Source organism: Vombatus ursinus, unplaced genomic scaffold (assembly GCF_900497805.2).
Source record: "Vombatus ursinus unplaced genomic scaffold, bare-nosed wombat genome assembly UNPS02014808.1, whole genome shotgun sequence".
NCBI classification, from domain to species: domain Eukaryota; kingdom Metazoa; phylum Chordata; class Mammalia; order Diprotodontia; family Vombatidae; genus Vombatus; species Vombatus ursinus.
Genome location: NW_020954586.1, coordinates 933,175 through 955,327, shown reverse-complemented (window position 1 = coordinate 955,327; position 22,153 = coordinate 933,175). Strand labels below are relative to the sequence as shown.

The window sequence follows — 22,153 nt, the reverse complement described above, 5'->3', positions numbered from 1 at the left end:
AGGAAACTGAGGCTCAGAGAGGTCAGGGACCACCTACTCCCACCCCTCATTTTACAGCTGAATTCAAAGCCCAAGGCCCAGTTCAGGCAACACTTTTAGAACTGAATTGAAGGAGGAGCAGAGTTGAGGAGGAAGAAACGATGCTAGGTCTGAGGTGAGCAGAGAGGAGGGGCATGAAGGAAGAAAGGGTGAAAGAAGATGAGGAACCTTGCCCAACATTGGAAGAAAACCCAGTGTTTTCCCCATGTTTTCTCCCAGAATCTGCCCTCCTCACTTGGGTGAATGGGGGTTGGAATGGATGAAGGATTCAAAGGATGGAAGAGCACAGATGTCACCCAAGAAACATGGGAGGGAGGAGGAGGATGGGCTGGGCTTGTGCCTCTTCCACGTCCCACCTCAGTGATTTGGGCAGGTCACTAACCTTCTGAGGCCTCAGTTTCCTTATCTGTAGAATGGGAGGGGGCTAAATAGGATCTTTTATTCATTCTTCCCTCCTTAAGATTAAGTGACATTCAAATTCCCATAAAATGGTGGGTGGTGGTGGAGGACTCAGCATCGGGCAGCTCCAAGGTCCTCCTCCCTGAGCAAGCCGTGGTCTATTTTTGTCCCATGACGGCAGTTTTGTCTGAAGTTATCTCAGGAATCCCTGCGTGTTTGCAGTGACTCCCAAGCCTGCCTCTTCTTGTTTGCCTAGCTGGGGAAGGTGAGCAGGTGTGATATTTAGCTTGTAGGCTGGGCACTTTAAAGAAGGTGGTTTCCTTTTAGCCTCCTCTATGACATAGAGACATAAAGACATAGCCCTGCCTATGTCTTTCCACCGCTGATACCCCATCCTGGAGCTCCTTATGAGACTCAGGGATGTGAGTCTTGTAACCAGAACGACTGCACCAAAAGCACCTGGAAATTTCAACTGTCGCCCAAGATACTGGGATGAAGCTGTGATCTCCTGGATGTGGGGCACTCAAAATCAATCAACAAGCATTTATTAAGCACTTACTGTAGGCTAGGCACTGTATAACTCGTGTTGAGGACATCTTTGAGGATGGGATGAATAGGTATGGGAGGCCACAGCATGATATAGTGGAAAGAGCTCTGGGTTAAAATCCAGGCATGGCTACGTGACTGTGAGAAAGTCACTTTACCTCACTAGGATTTCTCCTTTGTAAAAGGAATGGGAGTGAGGGGTGGGGGTGGAGTAGATGCCCTCAGGAACCTCAGTTTCTGATGGGGGAGATGGCATGTACATAAACAGGTACATGCAAGGTACGTAGAGAGTACATGAGAAGTCAAGATGGAAGGGAGGACTCTTGGAATTCCAGGCAGGGCCTGGAGTGGTGAGCTTGTGCTGAGTCCATGAAGATTGAGAGAGGGTGACTCATCCCGGCCTTCTCATCTGAGTGACTCTTGCCCAGGCCCTCCCATGATTTCTTCACCAGGAGTCCACCCAGTGTGCTGGGTGGGGATGGCAGGAGGCCTCTAGATCTCTGAACATTGAATGGGGGCTGCCCATCACTTGAGTACATTGAGTATGCTGAAGCTCACCCTCTCCACTGTGCCCCTCTCTAGTGGCTTTTGGGTGATACAGAACTGTAATTCTTTGAAGGATGTCATGTTCCAAGATCCATGGGCATCACCAGAAGATGGATGATGTCAGAAAGGTGGGGGATGGCCCACTCTCCTTCTATTGAATTCCCATCTGTATAAGATATTTAGGAGAGTAGTTTACATTTCCATTGAGGACAGCCTGAATGAGGGGATAACTAGATGTGGGAAGTCAAAGCTGGTACAGTGGAAAGAGCCTTGGCTTTGGAATCAGAGGACATGAGTTCAAATCCCAGTCACCTCTGTGTGACTTTGGGGAGCCAATTGGTGACTCTGGGCTTCAGTTCTCTCCTCCGTAGAATGAGGAAACTAGATGACCTTTGAGATCCATTCCAGCTGGAGAGCTGGGATCCTGAGATGAAGGAACAGGGAGGGGTTTGGTACTGGACTCCGTCTTTCTTGTTACAAAATTGACCGAAGGGTGTAAAGAATCCAACATCTCACTGTGCTCACTGTCTTTTGGCTGTAAAGAATGGACTTGATTTGGTCCAGTCAAACTCCACCCTCTCCCCCCAAAAAGGCAGTGCTTGGCCAAGGTCTCCCACGCTTGTGTCAAAGTTGTCCAAAGCCCCTTGATGGATGTTAGCAACAGAGATATTATCATGACCCTCCCTGGTGAGGCTTAGGGCAGGGACATCTCTGCTGGCCAGAGAAGGAGACCCAGCACAGGATCCCAGGGGCAGAGGGGGTGGAGAGAGACACCCCCAGCAGGCTCCAGTTTGAGAATGACATGGAGCCATTGCATCAAGCTGGGCACCAGTCAGCGACCTCCATCTTCACTCAGTGTCTAATCCTAACATCACCATAGACAGACACTTAATATTTCTTTATTGAATTGTACCGAGCCCCCATTTTGCAGAGCAGGAAAGTGAGGCTGGGGAGCTCAAGTCACACTTTGCCTAAGACAACCTTGGAACAAGAGCCCAGGCCCCTGATGGCAAGCCTGGGGCTCTGGGTCACCCTGATATTTTTCTCCCTAGAGTCAAACTCGTTTTGTCTGAGCACTAGGTTACCTTAACCTTTAAGGTGGCAGGTGCTGTGTCCTGTCTGAGGGCACTACCAGGAATAACATTCTATCAGTCCAGACAGGCTCTGCTCCCCCCTCCTCTGCTGCCTAGCCAAATGCCTGATGGGGGACTGAAAGCTGCTGAGGGCTGAATCAAAGACAAGGTTGCTGTCCTTTCTATCCTAGTAAATGCCCCTGAAACCTGGGTAACATTTGCATCCCTGGCACCTAGCTCTGTGCCTACCACATGACATGTTTGTCAACCGACTGGTTTGTTGGCTTCAGAGTTTCAGAGAAGGGTGGTGTAATGTGGTGGAGAGAGCACTGGACTTAATACTGGGAAGTCCTAGGTTTGAATCCTGCCTAGAATGCTGGGTGACCCTGGCTAAGTTAGTTTACTTCTCTGAGGTTCAGCTTTCTCTTCTGTAAAATGGGGATATTAATAAATTCCCCATGGAACCTACCTCTCAGGGTTACTGTGAGGATCAAATGTGATAAAACCAAACTTTAAAATGTTACACGACAAACCAATCATTTTTAGCCTGGCGCAATCGGGCACAGAAGGATGCTGTGGAAGAAATGTAGGTGTAGAAAAGACGGGGGAAAAAGTGGAGCTATGCAGACAGCATTTGTGCTCACTGCTGTCTTTCTGATGTCAGCAGAAACTGAGGAAGGCTGCCAGCATCCATGGCCAACTTTTGGGAGGACTTGGACAAGAGTAGGTTGCAATTAGCATCATGGGAAGGACCACATGGATGTGATTAGAGATCTATTGGAGTAGTCATGGGATCAGAGCAGAAGACCTGGGCTGGAGTCTTGGTTCCATCCCCTACCTATGGACATAGAAGCTCAGAACCACAGCAGTTGGCAGAGCTGGGATTCAAACCCAGTCGCTTTGAGTCCAAAGCCATCTCTCTCTCTGTTGCACCACAGTGGGGTTTTAAGCCAAGGAGGCACATGAGGTAATCAGTTCAGAAATCAACCAACACTTATTAAGTGGCTATTCTGTGCCAGGCACTGGGGATGCCAAAGCAGAGGTAGGACCCTTCCTGTCCTCAAGGAGCTCATTTTCTGCTAGATTTCAGTCATATTCCTACCAGAATTTAGAGCAAATTTAGGGTTATTCTACAGACCAGGGACCTGCTCAATGGCCAGAGAGGCTAAGTGACTAGTACACAGTCACACAGAGCAAACAGAACAAGCTTCCTTTACTAACAGCCCTAAAGATAGCCACTTGCTTGAATTTTCTCTTGTCCAGCCTAAACACCCCTGTTTCCTTCACTCTGTCTCTGCCTCTCAGGCTGAGGGAGAATTCATGGGACCAGAATCTCAGTCCACATCCTCAACTTAGTCATTCAAGAAATAAGCACCTACTGTGTGCCCTTAAGAAACTGACAATCTAGCGAGGGAGATAAGACATCTTGGCAAAGCTTCTGGGGAAACATCTGGCTCTCTCCCTGTTCAACCAAGGGACATTGAAGGTTGGGGTCGGATAGGAGCGTAGCCCTCATCTCCCAGTCTGAGGAGGGTTTGATGGTCCTGCAGAGGGGGCTGGGGGAAGAGGATGGTTCCCCATGGGTCCTCAAGCTTCCTGGTGACATGAGTGTCTCTGGTCCACTTCCACAGTGTCTGTCTAGGTGGCCAGGCTGGCCAGGGGCTAGAAAGGGGAGAGCAGGGTTTTCTATTCCAGTAGGTAAGGAGCACAGATCAGGTAGTCAATTCAATTCATAGGCTCCTAGATTTAGAGCTGAAAGAGAGGCAAGCAATCAACAAATGCTTGTTGAAATTAGTCCAAGCTCTTCCTTTTCTAGATGAGGAACCTGAGAGGTGGCAAGTCTTAATTGGACAAGAGCCAAGAATCACATGTCAAAGGTAGAATCACTTCCCATCATAATGAGAACCTGGAGGAGGACCCTTTATCCTGAATTCTGCTTTGCCCTTGATCTTTCCTCAGTATCCAGGCCCTTTGTTATAAGAAACTACCTGGAGGCCCCTGGTCTCTCTTCAGGCTACAGAGCATCCTGGACCACAAGCGGCTGTGTCAGCCCCGTGACATGTTTTGGGATGGGAGCCTTTACTGTCAGGGGCAGATTTTTATTCTTTTTTTAAAGCATCATTACTTTCTTTTGTTTGGTTATCACATTTTTTTTTCCTGGAAAACAAACAAACAAACAAACAAACAACAAAACCCAAACTCTCTTGCTTCTCCCTCCTCTTTTCCCCAGAACAGAATCCTTCCTTGGAACAAAGCAAAAACAACTGTTAATCCTGTTAAAACTGTTAAACAACCTACACAGTGATTGTGCCTGACTATGTATACAACATTCTGTCCCAGTAGTCCTCCACCTTTCTGCTGGGAAGAGGGAAGTGGATTTCATTATCTGTCCTACAAGATCATTGTTAATTTTTCAATGACTCAGATTTCTGTTTTCTTTCCTGTCCTTGGAGAGGTGGGGGACTGTGGGTGCAGAATGTTGGATATGGTGTCAACATTTCTTCTTTTAAAAAACTTTGTTATAATAGGCAGTGTGGAGGGATGAATAGAAAACTGGCCAGACAGGCATGAGGTAAAGTCTTGGCTCTGACATATACTGGTTGTGTGATCCTGGCCAAGTAATTTCTCTTTTCAGGGCTCTAGGCAGCTTCCTAATGCCACAAATTTTGGAGAAGATTCAAATCTGCGTTGATAGAGGGAGTTTCTTATACTAAATGAAATTTCCCTAGCTTATCTATTCCACTTGTTCATTAGTAGTTTGCAATTCTTTTGAGAACAGTGTGCTCATATAAGGAGGGGACAGTTAGAAAAGAGATACATACTTGTTCCTCAAGCAGCTGGGCAGGGGAAGTAATACCCAAAGTACTTTAACATTTTCATTACAATATAGTCATGGCAGTGCTTTAGCATATGGTACTGAGGGAAGGCTATATTTGATTCATCTTTGTATGCCCCTCAGTACCAGAACCAAATTGTACTAGAGAGGTCCTACACTAGGTGCTGAGGTGGTTAGAAGATGGTCAAGATTGTTCCTGTTTCCCCCCATGTGTGTGGATGCTCTTGGAGGGCAGCTCTCTTTTTGTTGTTGATTTTGCATCTTTAGCATCTGGCACCCAGTAGGTGCTTATTAAGAGCTTGTTGGATTGATTTGCATTGACTATGATACATGGTAGAGTAGGTTAAGCCGAGGAAAGGGTAAAGTCCTATTGGAGTTCCTGGTCCATTGTGTTGGGCATATAATGGTGGGCTTCCAGTGTAAGAGCTGGGCCTTGAAGGAGGTGTTTTCACAGGCAGATATGGGGGTGAATGGTTGGTGGTGTAGACATTTGGTGACCTGATGTCTCCAAGAACCAACCCTCTGACAAAGAAAGATGGTCAACTTTTCCTGGCCTTGTCTGTGGCAGGGCACTGATGGTTACCTCTTCTTTCTTGGAATCTCCTTCTCTTGGTTCTCTTGTTCCCATTTATATCCTAGATGGCCTCTTCCCTCTCCAGAGGTTCTGCCCTTTTTTCTCCCCAAAGGCTTTCCTTCTTCCAACATAACAAGCTAAGAATGCCCAAAGGTCTACCCTTGGGCCTTTACTCCTCTTTCTTGCTCTCAGAGAAACTGCCTGCTTGCATGATCTCAATATACACATACTGCCAGGTCCCAATTAGTGTGAACCATGAACCTCCTGAAGTGGTTGCAGGTATTTCAATTTGTGATATTCAAAGTTATAATTATGTAAAATATGGTCATTGGTTCTAGCCCAATGGAAACAGTGAGAATTCAAATAAGGTGACCACTTAAGGAGCTTTGTTATTGACACCAATGCAGATGACTCCCAGACTATGGCCAACTCTAGCCCTGACTGTCCTTCTGAGACCAAGTTCCAGGCCAGCCTCTAACCGCCTATACAACATCACCACACATGCAACCTATCTAAGGCTGAGGTTAACACCTCCCGCCCCTAACCAGTTCTTCCTGCTATAGCTGTGGAGGAGGCAATTATACAGCCTGGGCCAGGTGTGAAAATTCCATCTCCTCCCTTTGCAAATGGCAGCCCTGGCCTGCAGCTGTCTCCTGGAGACTTGAGCTTTCATACTAACAGATCTGATGACTTAAATAACCGTCTATCATGGATGGTAAAATTTTCTGGCATGTATGAATTTATATGCAACTTTATAAAATATACTTTAATTTCATTCATAAGATCCTACATCTAGAGTTGGGAGGGATCTCAGAGATCATCGAGCTCAATGGTGTCAAGCTCTAATAGAAACAGGGGTCATTAAACTGTGTATAAGGATCCCCATGGGCCAAACCACAATGTATTAATATTATCTATGTTTTGCTGTATTTTTATTTTATTAAATATTTCCCAATTATATTTTAATCTGGTTTGGCCCTCACTTGGGAGCTGTGTGTTTGACACCTTGGATGTAGTCCAACCTTCTCATTTTACAGATGAGGAAACTGAGGCCTATGAAGGTGAAATCACTTCCCCAAGGCCACAAAGAGAGTCCACATTAGAAGTGGGATTTGAACCCGAGTCTTCTGACTCTAGAGCAGTGCTCTTTCTGCTGTCTTAATACATACTTATTAAGCACCTACTATGCAACAGGAACTGAGGATACAAAAGAAAAAATAGTTCTTGTGCTCCCGGAGTTTCCGTTCTCCTGGGGCAGAGGGAGGGCAGGGGGGGACAGGATTCCCCACATAAACAGAAAACTAAGGACAAAATCAATGACCAAGTTTCTTACTCTAATCGTTCTTCCTCTTTCTTTCGAAGATCAAAGTCACGTTGAACCACTTCCCACACGTGCTTGGCCTCTTCGTCCGTCAGCTTGGAGAGATCCAGTTTTCTGCCCATTGTTGCTGGTGGGTCAGGACGACACCCTAAGAGTCACAGAGAAGGCAATCAGTCAAGAAGGAGCCAAGCCATCCACTATTCAACTCAATTCAATTGTCCTCAACGAGCACTTAAGTCATAGGACCCTAGATCTGGAAGGGACCCCAGACGCCCCCAAGCCCACACTCCTCATCTTACAGAGGCCCAGAGACTAGAAGGGACTTGTCCAAGGTCATATGGGCAAAAGTGGCAGGACAGAGATTTGAACCCTGTGATTTAGAGGTGGAAAGGGCCTCTGACTATAGAGTCCTGAGATGGTGATGTGAATTATCTAAGGACTCTGCAAACATGAGTTGATGGATTTATTTTTCATTTTTTTTTTTAATTCTCATGGGAGGTAGGAGTGGCAGGAGGAAACAGATTAATTAAAAATTGTTACTTAGAAAGAAGAGAGGAATGTTTGGCTGAAAAATTCCACATTCATGAGGATGAGCATCTCCAAACTTAGCTGGTCTGGTCCTTGGACAAGAGAACTACAGCCCATCACTGGGTCTGTGCTCAAACTGTACACACGCACACACATAAGAATATAATCATAGGTTCCTAGATTCAGAACTAGGAGTGAACTTTGAGACTCTCTCATCCAACTTACTATTATGTATCAGTCAGAAAGTATGAAGCCTTGCTCTGTGCCAGACTCTGTCCTTGGTGCTGAGGACACAGACACATCAAACAGCCCCTGCCCTCTGGGAGCTTATAGTCTAATGGGAGAGGGGGCAACATGTTGACAGAAAAATACCTATATATTTTAGATACTCATTAAGTAGGTGATTTTGGAGGGGAGGTGTGAGCAGCTGGGGGGGGGGCGGCAGCTCGGGTTGGGGGCAGTGCTGGAGCTGAGTCCTGAAGGAAGTCAATCATTCTCCTCGAACTACCATCCTCCACTACCAGCAGGCATTTCTAAAGCATTTTAAGATCCACAAATCACTTTACATGCATGATCTTGTCTGATCCTCACAACAGCCCCAGCAGTTAAATACTATGAGTATTTACCCTCATTTTACAGGATGAGAGAACTGAGTCCTGGGGGAGGAGTCACTTGCATAGGATTATGTAAGTAATAAGTTGTGGAGCTGGGATTTGAATCCAGCTCTCAGCCCAGAACTCTTCCCTTCTACCATGAATCCAAAAGCTGTTAGCGAAGAGTGGGTGATAAATCCAAAACCTCAATGCAAACTTGAAGATATGACAATATTTGAACAGTTTAAAAAAATCTTCCTTCAGGGCCCAGAAGGTCTTTCAAGTCCACTGAGGCAAGTTGAATGCCCAAGGGCTGTGTCTGAAATCGCAAAGAGGCATCACACAGGCCAGGTTCTTATGAAACTGGAATGTCTGCTGTGAGAAGGGTCATGAGCTATCCCTGCTGGGTCTGGGGTGATAAGGGCGAAAGATGGAGGTTGGAGTCCATTAGACATGGCTGCTTCTAATGGCCTCAGCTGCTGTCACAGGGTTTAAGGTCACACTCTTGGCAGGAGCCTGATTGAATAAGCAGTGAATTATTTCTAAAACCAATTGGCTAACAGAGGTCTAGCAGACGTTGGCTCTGGGGACTGAAGGCCTTCCTTAATGCATCCACAGCTGGCTGCCATTTTGTATCAAGACAATCTATAGTTACTGGTCTGTGAACATACTGTACCTGCCAGTAGAATGTAAACTTCATGAGGTCAGGGGGTGTTTATATCCCCAGTGCCTAGTACATCGTAAGAGCTTAATAAATGCTTAGGGCAGCTAGGTGGTGTAGTGAATACAGTGCTGGCCCTGGAGTCAGGAAGACTCATCTTCCTGAATTCAAATCCATCCTCAGACATTTACTAGCTGGGTGACCCTGGGCAAGTCACTTAATCCTGTTTGCCTCAGTTTCCTCATCTGTAAAATGAGCTGGAAAAGGAAATGGCAAACCACTCCAGCATCTCTGCCAAGAAAACTCCAAATGGGGTCACAGAGAGTTGGACACAATTGAAATGACCGAACAACAACAAATAGACGCTTGCTGATTGGTTGACAGGGTAAGTTACAAATCTTTCTAAAAGGAATTGATTAAGGTTTAGCCTGGAGAACCACGGGAGGGCATGAGAGCAATTTTGAACCATTTCAAAGTCTGTCAAGTAACAGAGGGATTATCCTCATTCTGCTTGGCCCCAGAGGGGAGGACCTAGCACAAGGGACTGAAGGAGTGAAGAGGTAGGTTGAGTCTTTATGGAAGGAAAAGCTTTCTCCTGACAAGAACTGATCCAAAGTGGAACTGGGCTGCCTTGGGAGGTAGTAGGGAGGGGGAGGGGAGCTCCCCTTCCTTGGAGGTCTAGAGGCAGAGACTGGACTAGGATCCCTGATCAGAGAAGGGGATTCCTATTCAGGGCCAGGTTGGGCCAGTTGGCTCCTGAGGTCTTCCCCCAGGTTTTCACAGTCCTTAGATAAGCTTACTGGGAAAGTCTTCCCCAGGCGAATCCAGCCCGGACAATAGGGGAGAGCATTGAAGGACCTTCAGGGTCCTTTCCCAGGACCTTTGAGCAGGTGGTCCACTATGCTTGCTTTGCTAGCCTGACACTGAGAATCCTCAGAAATGGGAAAATGACTCCCCCTTCTTGGAGAGCTCGTTTTCCATTCTGGATTCCAAGGTTTGGTTTTTTTTTTTTTCTCGGCCCAACCCCCTGACCAAAAATATTCACTGTGAAAATGTTAATCAAACAATTTCTTTCCCGGATCCTGGGCTTCTAGATTCAGAGCTGGAAGAGTCCTCAGACATCATCTAGTCCAACCCCCTAGGTTTACAAATTTACAGATGGGGAAACTGAGGCTTAGAAGAAGGAAAGGATTTGCCCAAGGTCACACAAGTAATAAATGGCAAAGTGAGGATTCCAACTCATACCCACTGGTTCCCAGTGCAGTCCATTCTTCATTCTAGCATAACTCTTCCCTCAGATCGTTTCACCAGGAAGATGGGCTAAACTAGTTTTTACCAACTGGAAACTTCCCATCACGCTCTTCATGGCCAGCATGATAAGTCACCTTCGGCTGCCCAGAGCCCGGTTTCCTTTATAAACCTCTTGGAGCCTCCAGGTCACGGCAGACTTCTTCCAAGTTCACAGGCTAACCAGTCTGACTGCCCTAAACACCCAAGGCCAACTTCACAAACAACACTGTTTTGTGAGCTGTGTTTGGGTGGGGAGGAGGGTTGGTATGCTCCAGGCTTCCAACTTCTCATGTAAGGTTCAATTGGGTTCTTGGATGGAAAAAAGTCTTTCCAGATGCCCCCTAGAGCAAAATGAATGACTGTTTTTCAATGGAACAAAATGCCCTCTTCCTCATAAAAAACAGGGGTGGTTTTCTTTAATTTTTATTTTCCCCATCTCACCCTCTCTTCTGAAATATTTAAGCTCACAGTGAGGGCATTCATTAACATCAAAGCAACACAGTATATCCTAATTTTGGGAAGAAAGAAACAAACAAACCCAACCATGACCATCAGCTGACTTAGCTGTTCTCTCTTTTATCATACCTTGGAAAGGCCAAACCCCAAACCTCATATGGAAAAAAAATCTGGTTCCTAAGAATAGGTCAGTCAATCAAAGTCAGTTACACTAACCCCTCTCTTATTCAGGGCTCCCCAACAATCAATCAACAAGTATTTATTTATTGAGTTCCTCCAAAGTTCCACGTGCTGTGCTAAACCAATGCAAGACAAGAAGACAAAATGCCAGTCAAGTGTCCAGAACACAGCTGAGATACAAAGAGTAAGCCAGAATAGACTTCTGAGCCTAAACCGACATCAGAGAATTTGTGTGGGAAAGCTCATGCTCCATAGACTCTGGAGAACCCCTGAGCTTCTCTCTCAGATCCTACTTACTCTTACTCTAGACATAATAACAAGCCTGTTTGTCAATCCTGCCACAGCCAGAAAGGAGACTCCACCTGGAAATCCACTTTCTAGTAGGGTCCCACATATCCCTTGTGGCTTCCTTGCAAATTTGAGAAACTGCTGAGCTGTTGGAGACAGTGAAGGAAGAGGCAGAAACCACATCAAAAAGTATACCCAAGAACTCAGAGAACCAAGTACTTGACATGCCTTCCGGCAAAGGACTTAAAGGACAAACCGCTTGGCCTGGAGTCAGGAAGTCCTGGGTTCAAATTCTGCCTCAGACACTTACTGTGTGACTCTGGATAAGTTACCCAACCTGTCTGGGTCTCAGAATGAAGATGGAAGGGTTGGCTGCCCCAGTCCCGGAGATGCCCTAGGTCTCACATTGCTTGGATCCCCTCTTTTTTTGCATCCTCACTATCACCCTCCATCAGTTCCTTCTCTGACCCCAAGCAATTCAGGTGTCTCTAATCTTAGGAAAGAAAGAAACTTTCCCTTTCCCCCTTTCCTTTCTCATTGTCTTCACTTTCACTGTCAGACTTCTCGAAGAGATTCATCTACACTTGCCTCTCACTCTTCACTCCTTCCTCTGCCCTTTGCCATCTGGCTTCTGATCCCACCCCATTCTGAAGCTGCTCTTTCATAGGTTGCCTGGGGTGAGGCCTGAGGAGGGGGAGGAAGGCAAGGGTGGGGTTGATAGCTCTCTGAGGTCTGCAGGGAGTGGATCGGGGTGGGGAGCCTAAATCCAAAAGGCAGAGATGAGTAGCAGTGATGTTAGGAGATTGGGAAGTGGACAGCAGGAAGGGGGAGTGAGCTGGCCGACCATTTGTAGGGCTCTGACAGGAGTCTGCTGCATCCAGCTCCAATCAGCTCTTAAGAGCCAATTGTTAAATTTTCAGAGTGCATATTATACCTATGAAATTGGCAAATGCTACAAATCAGGGCTTGATTTATAATTTTTTGTTCATCTAGACTTAAGAAAGTGATGGAGAAAATATTAATAGTGCAGATTAAACTTAAAAGTGTCATGTAGTACTTCTCAGAGTGGGGAGGGGAAAGTTGGTTGTTAAACATTTATCAGCACACCCCAAAGCCCCAGTCCAAACTCCCCTGGCCTGGCATTCAATGCCCTCCAATATCTGATTCCAACCCACCTTCCCAGTCTTATCTCACATTGTAGCAAAACTGGACTCCTCCCTGTCCCCCAGACACACTTCTGTGCCTTTGTCCTTCGGCATCTTACCTCTCCCTCAAGAGCTGGCACAGCTGGTGGAAAGAGAGCTGCATTTGGACTCTGGAGACCTGGCTTTACTTCCTGGGTGACCTTGGGAAGGTTATTTCATCATAACTATATTAGCACTTTAAGGTTCGCAAAATGATCTACAGGAGTTATTTTATCCTCACAATAGTTTTAAAGTCATGGAACTGTGATATCCTTAGGGGAACAATTTTTCCATGGATGCAGATAACACCCCATCCACATCTCACTAGATGAGATGGTCCTTGAGAGTCTCAACTGCCAAAAACCACATCACTCCATCAATCTGTCAGTCAATCAATCAATGAATAAGCAAATACTAAGCTCCGATGAGATGTGCCAACTAAGCTAGAGCAGACACTGTAATAAGTGCGCATCCTTCTGGGGCCAAAGGTCTGCCAAGAAAGGTTTATTCACTGCCTACTCTACATGTAGAACTCTGCACCAGGTGAGGAGTGGACCTGAATACAGGAAATCCAGAGTTCAAATCTGACCTCAACATTTAGAACAAATGGAGAAAATAACAGCCCCTCCCTCCAGGGCTATGGTGAAGAGCAAATGTTTGTAAAGCAGTTTGCAAACCTTAAAGTGTTCCATAAATGCTATCATCAATCTCACCATTATAATCATGAAAAATTGAGAACTCAGTCCCTGCCCTCAGAGAGCTTACAGTCTTGTCAGGGGGCAAGACACAAAACCAGATCTCTTTAATATGCCATCTCGCATGATACATGATCACCTTGCAATAGCCTGCTTGTCGTCTGCCTGCCCCAAGTCTCTCCCCACTCCAGTCCATCCTCCATTCAACTGCCCGAGTGATCTTAAAGCTCACTCTGAACACATCACCTCCATCCCCCACTCAATAGACTGCATTGGCTCCTTAGCACCTCCAGGATCAAAGAGAACAGCCCTTTCCCACCTGCCCCACCTTCCCAGTCTTCTAATACTTTACTCCCCTTAATGCAGTCTCTTTTCTGCAGCTCCATGCCTTTCATTGACTTTCTCCCATACGTGGAATGCTCTTCCTTCTTCCTCCCATCTCTTTGAATGTTTTCCCTCTAGACTCAGCTTAGGACCCACCTTCTTCATGAAGCCCAGGCTTCTCATAGCCTCCCCTCCCCCATCACTTTGTACCTAATTTACATTTATTTGATACTTACTGAACAGTAAATAAGCCTCCTGGGGGCAGGAATTGTTTAATTTCTTTTTGTACCCCCATTGCCTCCACAGTGCCTGGCACGAAGCAGGCGCTTAATAAATGCTTATTGTTTGAGAGTATATTAGGCAATAAAATATGCTGTTTCCCCTCCCTCCACACCAGGATTTGGTGTCCTCTTACTGCACATATTTGGAATGTAGCCTTGGTTCCCAGGAACTGTGCAAACAGTTGGTCCACAGCCAGGACAAAGAGTCTTTGTCTTTGAGCACAGGTGGGTGTCACTGTCTCAGATATCATGCAAGTGGAGTAAAGTGCTTCCCTTCTCCTTTTCTGCTGGCCATGAGAGTGTGCTGGAATCCCTGAGCCAGAAAGCAGCTGAAAGGTCCAACTGCCTCTCCCGCAGACGTCCCAGATGGGTGGTCATCCACTGAATCCCAGAATCACAGATTCTGAGGGTCAGAAGGGACCTCAGTGGCCTTTAGTCTGACCCAGCCCTTAACAGGAAGTCCTCTGTAACATCCCCAAGACAGCCTCCATCCTCGGCTTGGAGACTCCAGCGAAGAAATGCCAGCCACCTCCCAAAGAGGCTCACGTCGGCTGATTTGCTGCAGCTCTGACTGTTGGCAAGACTTCCTCGACATCAGCCTTAAATCAGCCTTTTTGCAACTGTTGCAGTCTACCACCGGCCCTTTCTGGTTCTGTCCTCTGGGGTCAAGCAGAGCAAGGCTAATCCTTCCTCTATACCACTGTGTCCTCTCTGAGCCTTCTCTTCAAAAGGCTAAGCTCCTCAATACGTTCCACAGATTCTCATATGACACAGACTCCAGACCCTTCTCCATCCTAATCACTTCCTTCAGGTGCTCTCCAGCGGATCAGTGCTCTTCCTGAACTATGACACCCAGCACTGAACACAATACTTCAGATAGGTTTTAATGAGAGTGTAGTAATAAAAACAGTCATCGTTGATATAGTGTTTTAAAGTTTCTAAAGCACTTTAGATACATTCTATCATTCGAGCCTTGCAACATACCTGTGAGGTGGGGTCTATGTGCCTTATTATCGCCATTTTACAGATGGGGAAACTGAGGCTCAGAGAAGGAAGTGAGGGAAGCATTTTGTTTTGGTTTTGTGATACATGAGATAGTGACAGCCTGGGGCAAGGGGCCATTCCACTCTTAGGCACTGGAGATGTCTTTTCGAGTCCAGGTCCCAGCACTCTATTCCCTATACCTCACCTGCTTTCAGGAGAATGGGACAATCCCCTCCTTAGTTAGTCCTAATTATTGTATCTCTCTTGAGACTGTTAAAAAATAAATTTCTAGAAATTATCTCATGGTCATGAGGTTCCTGAACAAAATAATCTTTTCTTCCTCATTCCTCTGCTTGAATTTAATCGTGCTTTCACTTCCTGAGACTGGCAGTCATCTCTGTTTGTTGAAAGAACAGCTGGGGATGGGGCAGAAGTAGGGCCCAGGGCCATCCAGCAGGGGGTCTCAGGACAGTTTGCACAGTTAAACACCAAGGAGGCAAACACAGATCATTGGCTTTCATTAGATATCTTAAAATATGCTTTCTCCCTCCCCCTTTAAAAAAATTTAAAAATTGCTGGTAATTTTGGATTGAATTTAAAGAATGATCAGGAAAAAAATAGTTTTTACAGAAATGTTGGTTTAAAATTAAACTCTACCTCTTGTTTTTTCTTGATTGTAAGAGATCTTTTGATCTGACCTTGGTAGGAAGTACATTCTTGGCCAACAGAAATCGGGGAGCAAAGCTCTGCTGGGAAGTCCCCCGGAGACTCACCTTCCCCCCATGTAGCCTCTGACTATAAATGGAGAGGGGAGTTTCTCTGAGTCATTCTTCCTACGTGGGTGGAGATAAGGGAACCCAGGGTGCCGATCTTATAGCCATCCCTAGTTCGGGCACCGAAGTTCTAGAGGGACATTGATAATCTGGAGAGTCATTAGATGAAGACAAACAAGATGGTGGAGGCCTTGAGTTCATAGAGTTAGGACTGGAAGGAACTTTGGGGTCTGACCTCCCTCCCTTTTTTTGGGGTCATCCAGCTAGCGAGTGTCTAAGGCAGGGTTTGATCTTGCGTCTTCCTGAGTTGAAGACCAGTGTTCTCTCCATGGTGCTACCTACATGTCATATGAGGAATGATGGAGAAACTGGGGAGATTTAGCTTGGAAAAGAGCAGACTCAGGGGGACATCAAAGCTGAAGACTCTGAGGGCTTTCCCAAGACCCTCTGGGACAGAGTCTTAATTGCTGGTTCACGGATTTTCTTTTTCACGGTAGTATTACAAATGGGAACCCTATTTCCATGGGTCATAGGATCATAGATTCAGACCTAGAAGGGCCCTCAGAATCGTTCATTTCATTTGGCCTCCCAATTTTACAGATGTGGAAATGAGGCCTGGAGAGTTTAAGCAGACTGTCCAAGGTTACATAGGTAATGAGTGACTGACAGATCCAGGATTCAAATCCAGGTCCCCTGACTCTGGATCCACCACTCTTCCTCTCTATGCTGGGGGACGTGGGAGGTGAGAGGGTCCTCTGGGGATGGCGGAAGGAGAAGCAGCAGAGATTTTGTCCCTTGCGTTCAAAACCCGATGATATGAGTTACAAGAGAGGATGACATGGTCCGGTGGAAAGAGGGCTGGATTTGGAATAGAGATCGTTGCTGTTCAGTTGTTTCAGTCGTATCCAACTCTCCGTGACCCTATTTGGGGTTTTCTTGGCAAAGATGATGGAGTGATTTGCCATTTCCCTCTTCAGCTCATTTTCCAGATGAGGAAATTGAGGCAAACAGGGAGAAGTGACTTGCCCAAAGTCATACAGCTAGTAGGTGTCTGAGGCCAGATTTGAACTCAGGAAGAGGAGTCTTTCTGACCCCAGGGCCAGCATTCTATCCAATGCACCGCCTAGCTACCCTAAGTTTGAATCCCTTTTCCTCTCCTTCCTCCCCATGTGACCTAGGGCAGATTATTTCTCTGGGTCTCAGTTTCCTAACTGGTAAAATCAGGGAACTGGACAAGCTGGCCTCCAGCTCCAAATTGACGGTCTTATGAACAAGCATTTCTTCATTCTTAGGAGGAGAGAAGAAAGGGAAATAGTGTCCGTGTACAGGTCTTTCTGCCACTGCTTGCAGGAAGACCTTTCTGAAGCCTTCTCTCCCCAGGGCTTTACACAAAGCAGGAGTTTAATCCATGTTTGTGGAATGGGATTGAATTGATTTCAAGGACAGAGGAGAGGAGAGAGAAGAGAAGCTTTTCAGGACCACAGATTTAGAGCCAGAAGGGACCTCAGAGATCATTCACTGTACCCTCTCCCTCTCCCCATTACACAGATGAGGAAACTGGGGACCAGTGGACTCTCAGCTTTTGACCTGGAATCAGAGATCACCTAAGCCTAACCTTTCATTTTACATCAGAAGAAACTGAGTCCTAGAGGGGTTAAGAGACAGCTAGTAAATGGAAGAGTCAGATTTTGAATCCAGGCCCTGTGCCCCCAGATCCAGCGAGCTCTCCACTCTATGCTGGAACACATCTCTTTGTCCAGGATTATTCCTGAAATTGTTTATTGAAGTGACACATGGCCCTCCAACCAGAACACCCGGAGGCAGACAGCTGCTTCTAGGCAGGATTGGGAGGAGGAAGAGCCAGGCTTGGGGGGCACTCTGTCCTCAGAAGCTCAACTGGGAACTCTTAAAACATCTCCCCAGGATCTGGTCCTTTGGGCAGTGGCCCATGACCTCAAATCATTCTCCACCCCTCCTGTAGCTCCTTTTAGCTTAGGACCATGAGCTGAATTATAGAGAGAAGGGAGCAGATCTAGCAGAGAGGCAGAGGGCAAACAGCACCAGGTTTGGTGCCAAGGGGTCTGAGTTCGAGTGCACAAATCTCTGGTGGAAGGAAGGGGCTTTTAGTCTTCCCTGCACATATTACTGGGGCAATGCCACTGTCACAGGGCAGGTGTAGCCCTGGCTCACAATCAATTGATAAGCATTTATTAGGAGCCAGGCATATAGAGAGAAAACAGAAGATGATCCTTACCTTCTTCTGGGGGAGAGAGCCTATACATCTGCACCAAATATTACTACTCCTGGCTCAAGGAATAGAATATTACCTTGAATCATGAAGATATGGATTCAGATCCTGCCTTTAACACATATGGGCTTGGGATCCTGGGCTGGGATCACTTAACCTTAGTGTTCCAGGCAATGCTAAAGGGAGATGGGGTGCATCTTCCTCATCACCACCAGGAACAGTTGCTGACAGGTTACCACTAAGGGGAGGGGAGGCTCAGGAGCCCTGGAAGGGGCAGCTACCAAGACCACCAGTCTGGATCAGCCCTCAGAGCCATTATCTGGGCAACGAAGTCCTGTGGGGAAGGGGCTGGTCATCCCTACCAACTGCTGAGCATCAGCTATGCACGGGGCAGAGGTGCCAGGCTAGCCACATCAGCAAAGCCCTCCTACGATGAGACAGGATATAGCATGTGCCAACAAGTCAGAACAGCATCGTCGCCTTGACCACCATCTCCCTTCAGACTATGGGGGAGACAGCCCAGGGCCCTGAGCCTGGCTTCTAGCCCAGCGTCCTCAGCATCAGCCTGGGAAGCAGCCCCTTGGAGACGCAGCCCCTTGGAGAAGCAGCCCGGCAACAGCTCCGGGGTGTCCACAGTGACTGAAGACCCAGAGAGGAAAGCCCTGTCCGCCAGAGCCGTTGGCCCTGTCCTGTCTCAACATCTCAAATAGATGTGATTTTATCGGTGGAGATGATATTAGAGAAGAGGCCTGACAATCATAAGACTTCCATCTGACAGGCAGATGAAATCTCCCTCATTAGAATGGGAGTTGCTTGAGGGCAGGGAGTACCCTGGCAGCCAAGGGGCACCATAGTGCTTAGAGAGCTGGGCCTGGAGTCAGGAAGACTCGAGTTCAAATCCAGCCTCAGACACATCCTAGCTGTGTGACTCTGGGCCAGTCATTTAACCTTGTTTGCCTCAGTTTCCTTATCTGTAAAATGAGGAGAAAGAAATGACAAACTGCAGCAGGATCTTTGCCAAGAAAACCCCAAATAGGGTCACAGAGAGTCAGGTTTGACTGAAAAATGACTGAACAGCAATACAGTAGGGTGCTTAATAAGTGCTTGTTGAATGAATGAATTTCTGGCACGTGATTTCATTCTCCAGACCCCAGTTTCCTGGTCTATAAAATAATGGCAATGGTAATCCCTGACTGGCTTATTTCCCAGGCTGGTTCTTGTGGAGTCCCCGTGAGATCCTGTCTACGTGGAAGTCTTCCTCATTACAGACAGGCACCAGGCTGAGAGTTGTCTAATAGTATAACAGGGGCTTTAGATGACAAGCTCTGTGACCTAGAACAAAGCACTTTGCTGCCCTGAGGCTTAGTTTCCCCGTCTGTAAAGTGGGGTTAATACTCCTTGTCTTATTACTAATTACCTCACTGGGTTGCTTCCCTCGCCTCCCCCCTCATCTCCTAGCCCCTCTGTCCCCTCGGCCCCTTTCTTTATCAATACAGCCATGAAGAGTAGTCCTGGCAGTCAAGGTAATTCGGGGCACATTCATCCAACAAACACGAAGAGCTTCTTTTGTGCCCAGCTCTGGGTATACAAAGTACTTTGGAAACACACTCCGGGTAAGTAAGCAACACTCTAATGCACCCTTGAATCAACTCTTAAAGGCAAACTGTGCCCTGGGGTGGGGTGAGGTGGATATTTGGGAGAAATCCAAACCTGGGAACACAAGGCCTTGTGGGGAATGACCCTGAGGCCAAACGGCCCCTCTCAGGAGAGGTAGCAGGATGGGCTATGGGAAAGGAGTTCACCCTGTCCAATTTTGTCAGTGAGAAAAAGGGGGTAGGGATGGGGAGGGCAAGCATCACCCTGGTTGTGTTTTAAAAACTGATTTTTGCTATCTCAGTTGTATTTCTTCAGCAAGCCCTCTCCATTTATCGGCAGCCTAGGGCAAAGCCCAGTTGTTCTACCCTCGTCCCAGGTCTGATGACCAATTCCAAGGCACCTCGGAATCTGCCCCATTCATTGCCTTCTTGGCTCTATCCTCCCTTTACCCAAAATATAAATCAGTATAGCAGATAGTCACCTCCAAACAGCAATCTCCAAAACAGTCATTTCCCATTGGGGGTTCAAGTCCCCAGAGTAGCTGCTTTTGCCCGTTCAAACAGTGACTCTCCCCAAGTGGACACATCCATTAGTCTTGTCCTCACCTTTTTAGGTTCTGCATAGTGAGTGTGAATGACTAGCTCAGCCTTGGGCATTCTAGGAATTGTTCCCCTCATGTTTCATAGATCCCTGGCTCCCTACCCCATTCCTGGGGCTCCCAGGGTATTCTCTACTGCTTTCCTTGGAGGAATAGGGGGGTGGGTGAAGGGGAGAGGTGAAGACTCAGCACCACCTGAAGGAAGGCACTAGGCTCAACAGCCCTGGGCTGCATCTGTCAGAGTGAGAAGGCCTCCTTCACCTGCACCTGGTGAATCAAATGGTTCGGTCTTCCAGCCCAGGGCTGACTTTTCCAAGCACTCCACCATGGAGCCTCAAGTCTAAAGGACTATGGGATTGTGTTCCCTCCTCCCTTCTATCACTTCCTCTTGGGCTCCTGAATGGCTCCTTCCCTCCCTGCTCTCAGGCAGCAGATCCCACCAGTCATCAGGCCAGCACTAGCTAAGATCTCCTATCATTGACCATGACATTCATTCTGACTTCCTGCATATTTGGAAGAGAAGGAAGGACAAAAGCAGGGATAGAGAAAGGAAGAAGAAAAAGACAGAAAGAAAAGAGAGAGGATCATAGATCTGGAGGTGGAAGAGAGCTTAGAGATCATTTAGTCCAATCCTCCCATTTTACAGATAAAGAAAGTGAGGGCAAGAATGGCTAATGAGTTCACCCAGGGTCCCACATTAGTAAAAAAAAGTCTCAGAGCAAGCATAAGGAACCACATTGGTCTTGTGACTCCTAGTTCAGAGCTCTTTCCATGGTCCTGTATGGAAGAATAGAGGGATGAAGAAGAAAGGGATAACAGAGAAAGAAAAAGAGTCTAGTAAAGAAGGAAAGAAGGAAGAAAGGGAAGGAAAAGAGAAAGGAAATGAGAGAAGAGGAAAAAGGATGTGATAAACAAGAAAAAGAAAGAAAGAAACAACAGAGAAAGAAAGGAAGGACAGGGAGGAGGGAGAGAAGAAAGGAGAGAAAGAGGAGGGAAGAGAAAGGAAAAAAGAAATGAAGGAAAGAGAAAGGGGGAAGGAAAGCAGGAAGGGGAGGACAGAGAAAGAAGAAATCAGAAAAACAAGGAATTATGAGAGAAAGGGAAGGAGAGAGGAAAGAAAAATACAAAAATCAGATTAATGAGAAAGGAAGAAATGGGAGGTAGGAAAGAGTAGAAGGAGAGAAAAAAGGAAAGAATGAAAGATAGGAAGAAAAATAAAGCGGGGGGGGGGAGAAAAAGGGACCAGAGAGAAAGAAAGATCAAAAGAAAGGCAGGAAAGAAGGAAGAAAGGGAGGAAGGGAGAGAAGGAAGGAAGGGAAGTAGAGAAGAAAGAGAAAAAAGGCGGGTCTAGGGCAACAGCTGGGCGCCCCGGGAAGCGGCCGCACGAAAGGAGCGGGAGCCCTTCACCTCGTCTCGGGCTCTGCGATGAGCCCACCGGTCGGCTCCCCCTCTCTTGCCTCCCCACGGGCTCACCTTTCTCGTCTCCGCAGGCGCCCCAACTTTCTCCTCGGTCTCAGCGCACGCACCCACGGGGCAGGTACCCAGGCTGTGTCTGGCGCTCCCGCGTTCGCTCTGGCCTCCCTCCACGCCACCTCCCACCCTAGGGTGCCAGGATAGAGGGAGGCACCCAGGCCAAAGCAAAGGGGCGGCCGCTGGCCCTCCCCTGGGGCCTGGCACCCGGAAAAGACAGAAAGAGCTCAGAGCAAGCAGCGGCAGCCAAGTCACCTGCTAGTAACTGCAAAGGGCAGCCTGCCAGGGCAGTGCGTCTCTGGCTTTCTCTCTCCTCCTCTCTCCCTCCCCCATCCATCTCTCTGTTTTCAGCCTTTTCGGTGTCTCTCTCTGTATCTCTTTGTCCTCATCTCCGCCTTTTTCCTTCTCTCTCGATCGTGTTCTAACACTGACCTCACCCCCTCGCCCCAGTCTCTCTCTTTCTGCCTGTCTCTGATATTGTCTCGGTTTCTCTCTCATTTTCTCTATGTGTCCCTCTTTTCTGGTTCTGGTTTTTTCCACCTGTTTCTCTCTCTCTCTCTCTTTCTCTCTGTCTCTCTCTCTCTGTCTCTCTCTCTGTCTCTCTCTCTCTCTGTCTCTCTCTCTCTGTCTCTCTCTCTCTGTCTCTGTCTCTCTCTCTCTCTCTCTCTCT

At 47.2% G+C, this 22,153-nt stretch overlaps 1 protein-coding gene across 4 annotated transcripts in view; it reads right to left on the bottom strand.

Moving 5' to 3' along the window:
• The window catches only part of MLPH (melanophilin), a 61,968-nt gene extending 40,355 nt beyond the window's left edge, over nucleotides 1–21,613 (bottom strand). Inside the window, exons 1-2 of one of the 4 annotated variants that reach the window (XR_003570298.1) lie at nucleotides 21,487–21,613; nucleotides 7,347–7,482 (exon numbers count right to left, since the gene is read on the bottom strand). Coding sequence is in view for 3 of the 4 variants with exons in the window: in XM_027875389.1 (XP_027731190.1) it covers nucleotides 7,347–7,456 (110 nt within the window). In the remaining variant the exon portion in view is untranslated. The remainder of the gene's footprint in view (nucleotides 1–7,346; nucleotides 7,483–21,486) is intronic. The other 3 variants (XM_027875389.1, XM_027875391.1, XM_027875392.1) reach the window with 3 other exon arrangements.
• Nucleotides 21,614–22,153: the final 540 nt, after the last annotated feature.